Source organism: Chrysemys picta, chromosome 2 (genome assembly GCF_011386835.1).
Source record: "Chrysemys picta bellii isolate R12L10 chromosome 2, ASM1138683v2, whole genome shotgun sequence".
Lineage (NCBI taxonomy): Eukaryota > Metazoa > Chordata > Testudines > Emydidae > Chrysemys > Chrysemys picta.
Genome location: NC_088792.1, coordinates 216301866 through 216315915, shown reverse-complemented (window position 1 = coordinate 216315915; position 14050 = coordinate 216301866). Strand labels below are relative to the sequence as shown.

The following is a 14050-nucleotide window of genomic DNA, read 5'->3' as shown; positions in this document are numbered from 1 at the left end:
GAGCTAAGACTATTACTCCAGGGGAGCCAGCCTGGGGACTGTGTGCTCTATACCAGAGCCAGAAAGCTCAGAGCCTGGGAACAAGGCTCATAGGATGGGCTGAGGAGAAGCCCCGGAAGGGCAGAATGACATTTTTGTTTGTTGGGACTTTTTTCCTGGAAGGGTTTAAGGTTGTTTGTGACTTGACTGGAGGGCTGAGCCACATCACAGTATTGACTGATGTGCAGAGAGCTGGGGAGACTCATCTCTGGGTTAGGAAACTGAGGCTGGTAGTGCCTGTAGCACCATGCTTGGCCAGCAGGGGCTGCTACACTCTGACACTCACCATCTTTCTCTCTCCAATGTTAAAATGTCTCTCTGTCCCTTTATGCCCCTTCTTGTGTCTTTTTGTATTCTGTTGTCTCACCATGGTTCTTCACATCTTTTTCTCATCCCTCTGAAACTCTTCCCCGTAATGGTTCCTTTCTCCCTCTCCCCTTCATGGTTTCATCCTTTTCCTACCTCCAAGTGGGGCTTTTGCTTCTAGTTTGAGGACCTACGACCCTTTCCTCTTTATTATGTTTTATTTCTTCTCTCCCTAAAGGACTTCCTGCTGTTGAGGTGGAAGGAAGTTAGATTCTCTCTTCTTCTGCCCTCCATGGACCAACTGTCTGCAGCTCTTCTTCTTCTATGAGCTACACCTCCCTTTGGGGAGAGGCTGCCCTGGCAACTTGAAGTAGGCACTGGCTTTGCTGCAGGTGATGGGAATGGATGGGAGCCTGCAGGGACCCTAGCGCTTGTATCCTAAAACTTAGGAGCATGGTTATAGAAGAGGACTGTAAATAGTTGATGATTTTAAAGAAAAACTATGGTTCTGCAACTGGTTTATATGTTGAAGGGTTGCTCCCTGATGGAAAATGCTAAAAGCTTGTGTTTTTTTAAAAAAAAAGCTACAATCACTTGAAAAACTCCAGCTCCCTAAGCCAAGTGGGGGTGTTGGGCTTCCAGACCGACAAAACTAATATTATATTTTTATCACATCACAGATATCGAATTGGCTCTAGCATGCCAACACCCATATGCCGACATGGGTGGAAAATGAATAGGTATTGATGCATCCAGCTCCTCCTGCTGGTCTGCTTGGTTCCTCTTTTTTTTCAATGGAGAAAAATAAGGTCCCTATAGTGGTGGCTGTGTAAAGGATCTGTGATATCCTAGTTAAGAGATACCAATTTCAGCCTCACCATCATGCAAAAACACCTATCTGGGGCAACAAAGACTTGAAAATTGGATTAAAAAAAAGTGTAATTTGGAAGAACTGGCTGAGCAAGGGCATCGTATAGATTTCCCAATTAGTCAAGGATGAGGACTTTGTCTCTTTTCTAATACTAAAGCAACAATATCTTTGCAGAGTGGCAGTACTTACAGGTAAAACATTGTTAACATACCAATTTGATCCAGACGCCCTGTTACTGCCAGAGGCCCCAGAGCTACTGGGGAGCTTAGAAATTCTTCATAAACTCCCCAGTCCCATGTCCATTATGTATGCTTTGCTAACGAAAAGGAACTCCATTGGTCTGGAGTTCTTTGTAAAAGCATGGGTAGGGGATATATCACAGTCCTTAAAAGACCACCACTGGCAGCATATATTACGGACTCTTAAAAATGCTCCTCTGGATTTCAGGCCATGCCTGATACAGCAAAAGATTCTATTCAGAATGTTTTGGGAGTCACAGAAGTTGTGCAAGTTGTGGAGGCCTTGTCCTTTAATGTTTGTTGGCACTGTAATAAAGAAGGAGGAAACCTGATGCATATTCTATGGGACTGTCCATCAGTCAGGCAGCTATAGAAAAAGGTATGCACATGAGTGAAATAGGGCTTGGCCTCAGCAATTAAACCTGAGCTGAAAATTATTTCCTAGGTTATGTACCTACTGCTCTGGATTTAACTCCACCACAAAGACTTTGGTTCTTGAGGGCCACAATAATTACCAAGTGCATGAATTTCAAAAAATGGAGGAGTAGGGCTTATGCCCAGAATAGAGCAGTGATATTCAGACCTGTCTGAGTTAGCAGCAAAAGAAAGAATAGGTTTTCGATGTAGAGAGCAGTTATATGAATTTGAAGAAATTTGGACCCCATTTCTTGATACATTTGGATAAAGAATGTTGAGATAGCTCAAATAATTCCAGACTTCCATTCCACCTGACCTCTCCACTTTTTTTCCCTCTCAATAACTGCCACTTCCCCCATATCCAGCTTCCCTTTTTCCTATTTGTATCTTTTTTATTATTATTGTTACCTCCACCCTAACAAGTTATGCCTGTGTAATATTGTCTGATTGTGTATTGTCTGGTCTTACAGCTTTTGACAAGTTGTAAAATTGCATAATTGTAAAATTGTATTGAATAGCCTGTGAAATGTGCTATATTTATTAACGTAAAAGCTGTAAGTCATTTACCTTTTTGTATTTTTATTGATTTTATTTTATGAAAATTAATTACAAAATTAATCTCAAAAATGGGAGAAAACTGAGATTATGCAATACACTAACTAGATCCCCAAAATTAGGGATATACGAAGTTCAGGTGCTTATAATCCAGCTCTGTTCAATTTATGCTCCGTGGGTCTGATCCGGTGGGATTTAGATCAGGCCACATATCCCTATGCTGCAAATACAGACAAAAATCATTTAAAAAAAATTCCACAAGACATAAACATATTATCCATTAACCTCAATGTTATCCTTTTCTGTATTGTATTACCATTTAGACTGTAGTGTCTGTGTTTATATTTGATCATTTATTTCTATAATCTAGAACTGGGTTCATTTTTACATCCTCATTTTCATATCTATAGATTTTTGCCAGATTTGAAACTATACATTTTGCAGTCCAAAGCTTCCATCTCTATATTTTAAAAAGTTTCATTCAAATACACTTGTTGTATATGATCCATTCTCCATTCAATGAACAATTAGAAGAGCCCATTAGCCTTTTATCTTTTAATTTATGTATGAAGACACATGTCAGAAAAAGCATCACTGCACGTGCAAAATGTATGAGAATGTTTTAAAAGTTCCTGAAATTAGTAACTTGAGGATGCATATGAAATTATTCTATGAAATCGCATTCACTAAATTTATGAATATATGCTTTATTATTTATTATTAATTCAGTCAAAAACAGGGGCAAAAACAGTACTTGGTCCTGCTAATGAAGGCAGAGGGCTGGACTCGATGACCTTTCAAGGTCCCTTCCAGTTCTAGGAGATAGGATATCTCCATTAATTTATCATTTATTATTAGTCTAAGTTTACTGGTATTGAAAAGTTGCTTTATCAAATATTTTGTTTTTATAATAGTATTGTACATATATCCATATGTCATTCTCTTGCCTTTATTTGTTTTTCAGCTTGCATGGGAATATGGTATACCTTTTTTTGAAACCAGTGCTACAAATAACATAAATATTGAAGATGCCTTTTCAGTATTGGTCAAGGAAATATTGGACAAGGTAGGTTCCTTTTTGGGGGGAGGAGGCAATGCAATAAAACTTGTTTGGGACAAATCCTGTGGACAGAGTAAGTGCTGCGGAAGACCTTTAACACAGCAGAACCAGTTTGGTGAGCCTCTCTACAGGGGAATATAGGCCACCTGTGTACCATGGAGCTGTGCTCTGTGGATGTGCCTTGTACTCTAGCACACAAAAGTTTTGGGCTTGGGGAAGAGGTGGGGCTGGTGGATGTGCAGCTTTGCGGATTCACCAGCCACAGGCACTTCTCCACAGAGGAAGGTTCAGCAGCCACAGAGTGGTTCCACTGCCACACCGTGACTTGGGCCAGGGGGTATAGAAACTGTGGAAGGAGTTGGCCCTTTATTTTCAATTAGCAAATGTCTGATCCACAGTTTATAACACACATGTGCAAATTATTTACATTGATATTGCTAAGTAAAGAGGAAAATGAACTCCTCTTTTGAAATTGCTAGGACTTAAAGGATTTCTGACTTAATTAGCAATGGATTGCTGCTGTCAGAATCCGTCTCAGCCTGAAGGGTGTGGCAGTGTAAAGGTACTTACTACTGCATGATGGAGTCTGAGTGTCTAGAGCAATAATTACAAACCACTGAATTATTAATTAGCTAAAACAATATTTTCCATCAAGGGATTTATTTTTAGATAGCAGAATATTGCTTTAGATATTAATGGATATTCTCCTTAAATGTATTATTATTGTCATTCATCACCAACATTACTTATACAAAACTAGCCTTCAGTTCAGAATAGTCTTGAAGTCATAATGAAGATAAATGAACAAAATTTCTGACAAAGTTGAAAATTCCAGTGTTTTGATTAAATGGCCATACAGGGTGGTGGTCTGTTAATTCAGGTGGACTATATGGGCCCAAAGATTCAAAGGTGTTAACATAACCCAGTCAATGTCCAACATTACACAGTTTCGAAAAGGTTTGAGAATTGATATACAGAGACCTCAGCCTGCTTAGTACCATGGTGTAAACAGCATTAAAAATCCTTTCAACCGTTTATTAAAAATACAGAAAAGAGGGAAAACATTTAAAATATTTGAAATGTAAAGTAGTAAATAAGGCTTTCATTTTAACAACATCCCTTGTTCCCTTTCCCTTTAGCTGGAAAGAATTGTTGGACAGTCTCTTGGGTGATATTAAAGATGGTAATAATTATCCTTTGGGGAAAAGAGAAGAAGTTAGTAGAGATGGGCTGGAACTGTTGCTGCTGCTGCTTTTAAAGTCTCATTTCTAGAAGACAAAACAAGACACACACACAAAAGGAGAGAGAAAAGAACAGCAAAGATAAAAAATGACAGTTCTGTCTCTGGATACTTGCAACCTTACTGCTGGAAATACATAGTGTACCAGAATATGCAGTTTTGGCTGGCTAAGTCAGACTCTTATTAAACAGAAGGCAAAAGGAGAGAACTTGGAAAGAAAAGAAATCAGGTGGGGAAGGAAAGGGACACATGTTGTGGGGGTGGGGGAAGACAGAGAGAAAAGCTCACATCCCAGGTGGTGCGTGGGATTCAGCTGCAGCTGGTAGAGATGAAAAAATCATCTGTGTTCCTTTCTCTGGCCCAGTCGGGACAGAACATTTCTTGGGATCAGGATGACAAAGGCCTGGGCTCCCAAGAGATGGTGGGGGTGGCAGCCACAATGGTGAAGTTTGCTGCAGTAGCCAGAGTTCCTCCCAAAGTCTCTTTTTTAAGGATCCCGAAAGTGAGTGATAGATGGAATAGCCTATCTGTTCATTATTTTGTCTACCAATTAGGTCTAATTTCTGAAACACCAATTTTAGATCATTTATTTCCATTCTCCTTCTGTTTACCAGTCACAATCTTAATACAGTCCTTGATTACCAGTAGGACTTTTTGTTTGTACTAACTCAGTCTTTCTGTCTTACTTTTGCACCTTTTTCAGTCAGCATTTGTTGTTGTAGATTATTATGACATTCCATGAACTTTCATTCACTTTTTACAGTTGCGCTCACAAGTAGGGTAAATTCATAGACCTAATTATCACAATAGTGGTGAAACTAATCAGCTCAGAGTCAGACTGCTTCTAAATCAAGGACCAATACCATCATACAATAGTACTAAGCTTGGTTATTTCTCAGAAAAAAATATTTAGGTGGACTGATGTCCATTATTATGAAAATGCGCTCAATAACCTTATTACTGTCAAAAAAATCATTCACATCAGAAGCACTAACAGTAGGCCTCTTAAGATTTGGCAGAGTGTCTCAAATAGGTTTACTTTAATTTCTTTTGTAACCAAGGAATTTACTGCATGTACTTGAAACACAAAAGGATATTGTTGTTTTAATATAATGACATGTTTGCTGTTGCTGAGACATCTGAAGTTCAAATTACAGGTAAGCAATAACAGCTGTGAAGACTCACTAGCACATTTATGTATCAATACTAATCATATTGAGGATTAAGGGGAACAGTTTTTTAATTCTAGAAACCTTTATTCAAATGCACCTTTGGTTATAAGTGAAATGATTTTGATAGTCTCAGTCAGATTAATCCAGGACTCTTGTCTGTGCTGCAAAACAAACACATACATTAGCTAAACTAGTCATTAGCTTTAAAAGAAGCACAAATCCAGCATGGAAAAGGGTAGGGAAACTGAGGTGAATATTTGAAAATTTGTTTTGTTGATTCAAATAAGGTTCTTCCTCACCTCAGTTTTATTTAGTTTTCTTATTGGACTGGTAAGGCAGAGTTTACAATAACTTCCTTCTGCCTTCTGGTTTCACCAAAATTTTCAGGTACAACAAAATAATTTGCTTGTTCACAAAACAGTGAAACCTGGATGTACTGCTTGAATTTTAACCTCCCTAACCCTATGTTGGAGAAGTGAATGTAGTCAGCAATGTGACCAGCAACTGTGTAAAATGATGCCGTGCTATAATCCACGCATCAGGGACAGTGGTACATCTGTTTTACAATAATAAAACATTTATTTACCCATCATAAAATAAGGTAAAGCCCCACACAATGTTCTGGTCCAAAATTGTTCCTCAAGGCACAGGTCTCTGTGTTCCCTTCCCTTTGGCCAGTTTGCCTCTATAGCATTGATCCTCCTATCCCAGGATCCACACAGGAGAAGGAGGTGAAGACTAGATGCAGCCCTGCTGGATATAGATAGGCCAGGGAAAGCATATTATCTCACACCAATCCCACAGAGGAAATCTCCTTTAAGGAGTTCCCTGGGGAAGCCATTAGGGCCAGGTTGCCAGGAAGCAGGTGAGTTATGTTAAGAGCTGATGTAAAAAGCTGCAGAGAGAAATATATTTGCAGGTTCACAGCAACAACTTTTATTGGTCCTACAAAACCCAGGATTTTTGCTAAATATTCTTGAGCTCCATCTGTTGGCATATATAGTTATTAACTAACTATATAGTCTCTTCCTGCAACCGGAATGCTGGGGACCTATAATTTGTGCACAGATTCAGGGCTTCCAGGAACTCTGTAAAATTAGAGCAGTTTGTGGTTTGAAGGACTCTCAGGTTGGAGGAAACATTGAAATGTGTTAAAACACATTATACATTTGTTTTTCAAAATTATTCTCACTACACTTGCTAATATAAAAGAGTGGGCCTCATACTTTAAACCATGGCAGCAAGTTACCCCATGTCAGAGTCTGCTACATCTTTCCTGCTTGAGGCATATTTTTTGTTCTCAATGTTATCAGATAGTTAAAACAACATTATATAGACTTTTTTAAATTGTGTGCAAGTTGCGAAAATCATTTTACAGTAAGGACTCAATCTTGCAGCTCTCACATGAATTGCCTCATTAAAGTTTACTGATCACCTGAACTCATTACAACTACTCACCTGAATAACAGAGGCAGGCCATAATTTTGAGAATGACTAATACATGTTTTTTGTTCAATTCAAACAGCTATTTATATTATTGAAAAAAATCTTTAGTGTGAATTAATGTTTCTGACATTTGTATTTGCGCTTATCAGTTATTCTGAAAGTTTGCAGAGGCATGTTTACAAATAACAGTATTTTATTTATTCAGAATTCTTAAGAATCTGGATTCAGATTTGCCTAAACCTGCTCATTAGAAGATGACAGCTGTTTAATAACATTGCTCATGGTTACCAAATGACCCATCCTGCAATCATGAGTCACACTTTAAACAAAAACAGAAAAAAATACAGTTAGCATTTAGATTTATGCATACTGTCATATGTTGCTCAGTTTAATGGCTGAAGATCAGTCGTCTTCCCAAATAGCTTTTGACAAGAATATTATAGTCTCTGTACTTAAGTCTGGTCTTTGTGGATTCTTGGTTATGACATCATATTAACTGGGGGGGAGGAGGAAAGAAACTATGCTTTAAACTCCCCTTCCCCCCAAATCAGCAAAATAAATACCAGGAGCAATTGCCATTCTCTGAAGAATACAACAAAACCATAAAAAAAACAATGTTCTTCACTACCCAAAAATACAGTTAATCATCAAAACAAGTTTCTGTATTTAATAAACATGTATTTACTGAGCAAAAGAACTATCAAAACCGAGCACAATGCTTCCATCCAGGGTTTTCCTCTACTGAAGGTGAGAGTAACATATAAAGCCTAATGATTGGATACCATTTGGATGAAGAGATACCGCTATATGAACATACTACTATAACCATTTCATAGTGGTTTCTTTTATATTGATTAGGGATGTTTTAGATAATGAAACCTGAAAGATTATGTATACAATTAATTTAATCTGTACTATATTTAATTAAATGCCCAAAGATATATTAAAACAATACATTATGATACAGTTTTTAGTTACATGACCACATAGTATTTCCTCATTTTGTGGACAGGACAGACTGTACTCTGGGAGTGAATCAGGGTTGCATAGTGAATGGGGCTGTTGTCTGTACGGCCCATGCCTCATTTGTTGCAGAAGTATGTGTGGTGAATGAGGAAAGGGAACTGAAGAGAAAGGAGAGTCTTGTTGTTAAGGCAGTTGCATGCCATTCTGGAGAACTGGATTCTATCTCTGGCTGTGTCACAGAGTTCCTATGTGGTGCTGGGCAAGTCACATAAAATTTTTCACAGGTGAGCAGTGTGTGTTCCTCACTGCATTCCTCTGGGTACACAGCTTGAGCCACCTGGGATCTGATTGTAGATATGCCGTGTGTGCTCACAACTGCAAACGTGGTCATTGGGAGCTCTGCTGTGAACATACGTGAAGTGCTATTAAATGCCATGTACTTTGAAAAATCAGACCCTGGGCTTCTCAAGTTTTCAGACAGTTGATAATTTGATCATTTTTGTTTTAATCATTGTACATCAGTTCCCCATGTGTCAAATGGGGATAATAATATCTCCTCAGAGTGGTATTGTGAGCATTAATGAATTTATGTTTGTAAAGATCTCAGATACTACAATGACAGCATCTAGAAAAGCCCATGAAGAAATTAATAATTCTGCAACCAGTACAGGATTTGAATGGTATGAAGTATCCAATTCATGGGTCCACACATTACATGATTGAATATAAAAAGAAAAGTCAACTGGTGCTCATTCAGCGAGCACTGCCCTGTACACTGAATGTGTCCTAAGGTCTTGTGGAAAAAAGTATGTGATCCTAGAAATCTGTTGGCCACGGAAAAATGCGGAATTTTCCTTTTTACTGCGAATCCTTAGTTTTTTCATTTTGAGGGGGGGAAAAACCCCAACAACAGTAGAACCCTGTTTATCCGAGCCCCCATTATCTGGGTCTCCACATTAACCGACCCAGGGCTGACAGCCGAACTCCATCGCTCAACATAAAAGTATTTGGCATATGTAAGAAATACAAATTGCAGTTCTATTGATTATATTTTATTATAATGATTGATGGCACTGGTGGGTTTCAAACTTGCTTAAATATTCTAGATATATCAATAAAACATTGTGTTCACCTAATACCTATATAGTGGCTAGGGAAGCTAAAATTCAGTGTTTCATTTTAAACATGGAAAAACATGGATTTTTATGGGGGGATTTTATCAGAGAATTTTGGGCTTTTTATCATGGAAAACTAGGATCCCTGGTGATCATGTAGCTAAAGACCATCATAATGCATACATACAAGGGAGCTGAATAAAGGTTGCAAAGACAACCTTCATTCTGGTATTTCCTAATTATTGAGTGCTTGACTTTGCAATCTTAACATTCTTTTAATGTTGGGGTTTTTATGTAATTTCCTATGTTTTTTAAAAAACTTAAAAATTGAAAAAACAAAATTTCCATCATGTGGATCCATATTGACCCTGCATATTGGTCTTCAGCAGGGTTGGGATGCTTACATATGGCACAGTCCTACTAGCTATCCCTTGAGTTAAGTGAGTAACTGGTAGCAGTAGAAGGCTGTTATCTTCTATGAGGACCTACCCCAGAAAAAGATGAAGACACACTTTGCTTGTGGGTTTTACAGCTGTTTACTGTGAATAGAATGTTGAGACTCAGAAATAATGGATTCAGTTCCAGGTTCTGTAGGGGAGTGTTTTCTAGTAGTTATAAACACTTGTTCCCCCAGCCTTTCCCTGTCCACTTCTACTCCTAACCCATTCCCCTGCTGCCATATTCAGCTCCTGCTGATTCCAACTCCTGTCCGACCCTGCTGAACCATTTTAGCCGAAACTTTAAAAAACCCCAAACCATAAGGCAAATATCCAACATTTAATTTCTTATGCCCTTTGAAATCTAAGTTCATACTCTGTATAGTCTCCCAGTCATACCTATAAATTGTTCTGCAGTTTGCAGGACATTTTTCAGTCATTTTCTGGCCCAGGTCCATGCTTTGAGTTCCATGACGCTTATTCCCTCAAAGAGGTAAAGAGATATCCCTTTCAACAGCTGGCCTCTGTAGTGAGAAACATGCAAGTATTGCTGCTGGCAGTGGTTCTCAACTAGGGGTACGTAGAGGTTTTCCAGGGGGGTACATCAACTCATCTAGATATTTGTCTAGTTTTACAGCAGGCTACATAAAAAGCACTAGTAAAGTCAGTACAAACTAAAATTTCATATGGACAATGACTTGTTTATACTGCTCTATATACTATACACTGAAATTTAATACAATATTTATGTTCCAATTGATTTATTTTATAATTATATGGTAAAAATGAGAAAGCAAGCAATTTTTCAGGAGTAGTGTGACACTTTTTTATTTTTGTCTGATTTTGTAAGCAAGTAGTTTTTAAGTGAGGTGATACTTGGGGTACACAAGACACATCAGACTTCTGAAAGGGGAACAGTAGTCTGGAAAAGTTGAGAGACACTGGCTGCTGGATTCAGAGAGAAAGTGGGTGACTCCTCTTGACTGCATGCATGTCTCTGTGTATCATTGCTTTCTTGGTAAACAAGCCAAGCAGAAAAGGAAAGAATAGTAAGAGAAATTGGAAACATTTTTTCTTTATCTGCATAACAGAAGGTCCCATGTTTTTATCCCCTCATTCTGGGGTTCAGTGTCCCACCTCTCAGAGACTTAAGATGTTTGCTACAAGTACACTGCATAACTGGTTTTGATTGTTTTTCTTGTCAGTATTAATTGCCCAATTCAATATAGCTCATCACTTACAGGAAGGGCCTTAGGCCAAAACCTTGTGCTGGGATTATTATCTTCTCTTAACATCAGTAAATAAATGTTTTACTATTATAGAATGCTATTTTGATGGTTTTACTTCTATTAAGACTGAGTTAATTAAATGCTGGGAGTTGCTTGGATTAAAAAAAAATTGGCTAGCAAAACTATTGAACTATAATGTATATGCCAAGATAAGTTAACTTCCTTCATAACAATAAAGGGTCTGATATATTTTTTTTTTTAAAGATGCTGAACACCTGCAACTCCCATTGACTTCAACTGGATTTGTTGGTGCTCAGCACATCTGCAAAGCAGGCCCTAAACAAGTCCATTTCATTTACTGAAATACGAGTTTTGGAGCTTTGATATCCTGGACTCAGGTCACCACAGCTGGAACAGAAAGGAGCAATTGTTATCCCTGGCTCCAGAAAGGCCCTTGTTTCTCCAAGAGAGTTATCGTTGAGGAAGGGCAGGCATGTTTCACACTACTTGTCTCTTGTGGGGTTCTGCTAGTTTAAGTTATCATTTGGATTCCTTAGCCGCTGAGGATGCACTGAATTGGAACATCCCTGGCTACCCCAGACACGTCCCTGCCTGGAACTGCACAGCCCCCCTCCATCCCAGCAGGAGTTGTGTGTGCCTTGTGCTGCTGGAACCCTTCCTTTGAGCTGACTTTCCACCAATGAGAGGGATGAGATGAAACACATCCAATTTCTCAGAGCTGAGGGAGTTTGTAATACTTCTTATTACTGTACAGTAAATTAGAAAAAATAGGCAAAATAGGTCAATTCATCAGTACCACTGTACAGGATCTCTGAAGAATGGGGTTTTAGAGCATAAAATCCATTTCTACTTTAGATTAAATGTGAAAATGAGTACAGATATTTGTGCACATCACAAAACTACCATACCATTTGTCATAGCAAAATCTGATGCTTATTTAAAGTTGTAGATGACACTAGGGCTAAATTGCTCATGAGGGAAAGCGCTACTTATGCAAGTAGTCAGTAGCACTACCTACATAAGTATGTACCACTCCAGTGAGTAGAGATTTACAGGATTAGCTCATGACTTATGATGTCTTCTCAGAAGACCATACATGCCCACCCATAGGATCTTTCAGGACTCAGAAATGGGGCTAGAGCCAAGTATAGTATGAGCATGTCCTATCTGCCTGTCACTTCCATGGGCACTAGACTCATCCAATTTATTAGAAAACTCCCTAAAATGTCCAGCCTTTCATTTGACTCTTCAGAGCTAGAAATTTATTCAGTGACACACTAAAATGTTTTATAAAGCTAAAATATATGATGGGCTGCCTTGTGAGTCCACCCATGGAGAAGAATATTCAAGCATCTATGTTAATATAGTGCAGCTGCATTCGTCTTAATGCCATGTTCATTTTAATTTGTTTTGCAGAATTCCTGCGTATTGTGTGACTTAGATGTGGTGGATCTAAATGAAAGTAAGAAAAAGAGAACTTGCTGCCAGTTGTGAAATGCCACCTGCACTTCTGTCTTACTTCAGGAAATGTTAACTGTTTCATAGGAATACACAAAGGTGTTAAAATGAATTTGATTATTTAGGCAATTTCTTTAAGTTAGAGAAATCTTGCTGCTGTAAGTATTGACATTTATAATGCCACAGTACTGTATATACATGAATGTTCTATTTCCTAGTTTTTAAAGTGAAGTTAAATCAATTATTTGCATTTAGGACCTCTATGACCAGCACAGTGGGACTATTCATATATGCCAGTGTTTGCAGGAATGGGACCTAAATGTACAATCCTTCTCTTGTTGAAGTTAATAACTGCCTTAATTTTTTTTCTTTGTCTGTCTCTTCACATAGTGAACCCTACAACAAGGGCCCCTCACACATACAACCCTCTGATCTAAATGACCAATTTAAAATATTCCCAAAGTTTCCAATACAGCCTGAATTTAAATTAGAGACATTATCAATTAAATTAGAGACCATAACTGAGATTCTGCTGGGTCCTTGGGTGGTCACTTCCCAAAACTATCCAGAAAAGTATGTTGTGTTCTTTTTTGGGAGGGGGGGAGGAGGGATTGGTTGTTTGGGGTTTCTCACCCCCCCCCCCCCCGGTGTAAAGAGTTTGTATTGTTTTGTAATACCAGTGCAAAACAAGGTGTAACAGGACCAAAAGAGAAAAGAAAAACTTATCTAATGTACATACATTATACAGACAGACTTTTGAATGAAGAAAAAAACAGAAGTTCATAAATACATGTCTTTACACTAATGTAATGTTACACACCGTGTGTAGAACACCAAATCAATTATCATTATTTACTGGACTCCTGATGCTTAGAAAAAGACTTCATTGTGTTACACATGGATGTATGCATCCTCTTAATTTGTACATCAGAACAATGGAATGTTTCCAGTGGTCAATAGATAGCTGATAAGAAGTTTTATAGTTTTGTAAAATAATTGTAATAGCATATTTTCAGTATGTTTAAGCTTTCTAATGTTCTTATCAATTTATTCCTTTATACTAGGTGATCTAAGTATTAATAAAAGCATATTCAGTTTTTGTGGCCTTTTAATCTATACACTATCACTTTCTCCCAGTATAAAAACATTGAAAATCTGATTCCTGCTCTAACTAGAACCCATTTTTGTACTGGTATTATAGCACCGACTTCAGTGGAGTAACTCCTGATGTATACAAGTATAATAAGTAAGAACAGAATCAGATCCTGTGTGTTTATTTTAATTAAGAACAAACACTTCACACACACACAAATCAAATAAAGAATATTAAGCTGAGGGAGTGAAGTTGATATATTCTGATTTGGTTAATTATAATGATTTTTGGCATGGGAGTTATGTATCCCCAGTTGATTATTAATTTAATTGGTTCTACCGTGTCTTTATGAATGAATGAATATTTTGTCAAATTCTGCTGTCAGT

General features: G+C 38.0%; 1 protein-coding gene across 4 annotated transcripts in view; it reads left to right on the top strand.

Moving 5' to 3' along the window:
- Positions 1–13672, top strand: part of LOC101943515 (ras-related protein Rab-10-like) — a 48327-nt gene extending 34655 nt beyond the window's left edge. The window contains exons 5-7 of one of the 4 annotated variants that reach the window (XR_006176061.2): positions 584–715; positions 3392–3493; positions 12530–13672. Coding sequence is in view for 2 of the 4 variants with exons in the window: in XM_005279970.4 (XP_005280027.1) it covers positions 3392–3493; positions 12530–12607 (180 nt within the window). In the remaining 2 variants the exon portion in view is untranslated. Of the gene's footprint in view, positions 1–583; positions 738–3391; positions 3494–4626; positions 4784–12529 lie in introns of those variants that run through there. The other 3 variants (XR_254662.4, XM_005279970.4, XM_065585453.1) reach the window with 3 other exon arrangements.
- The last annotated feature ends 378 nt before the right edge of the window (positions 13673–14050 follow it).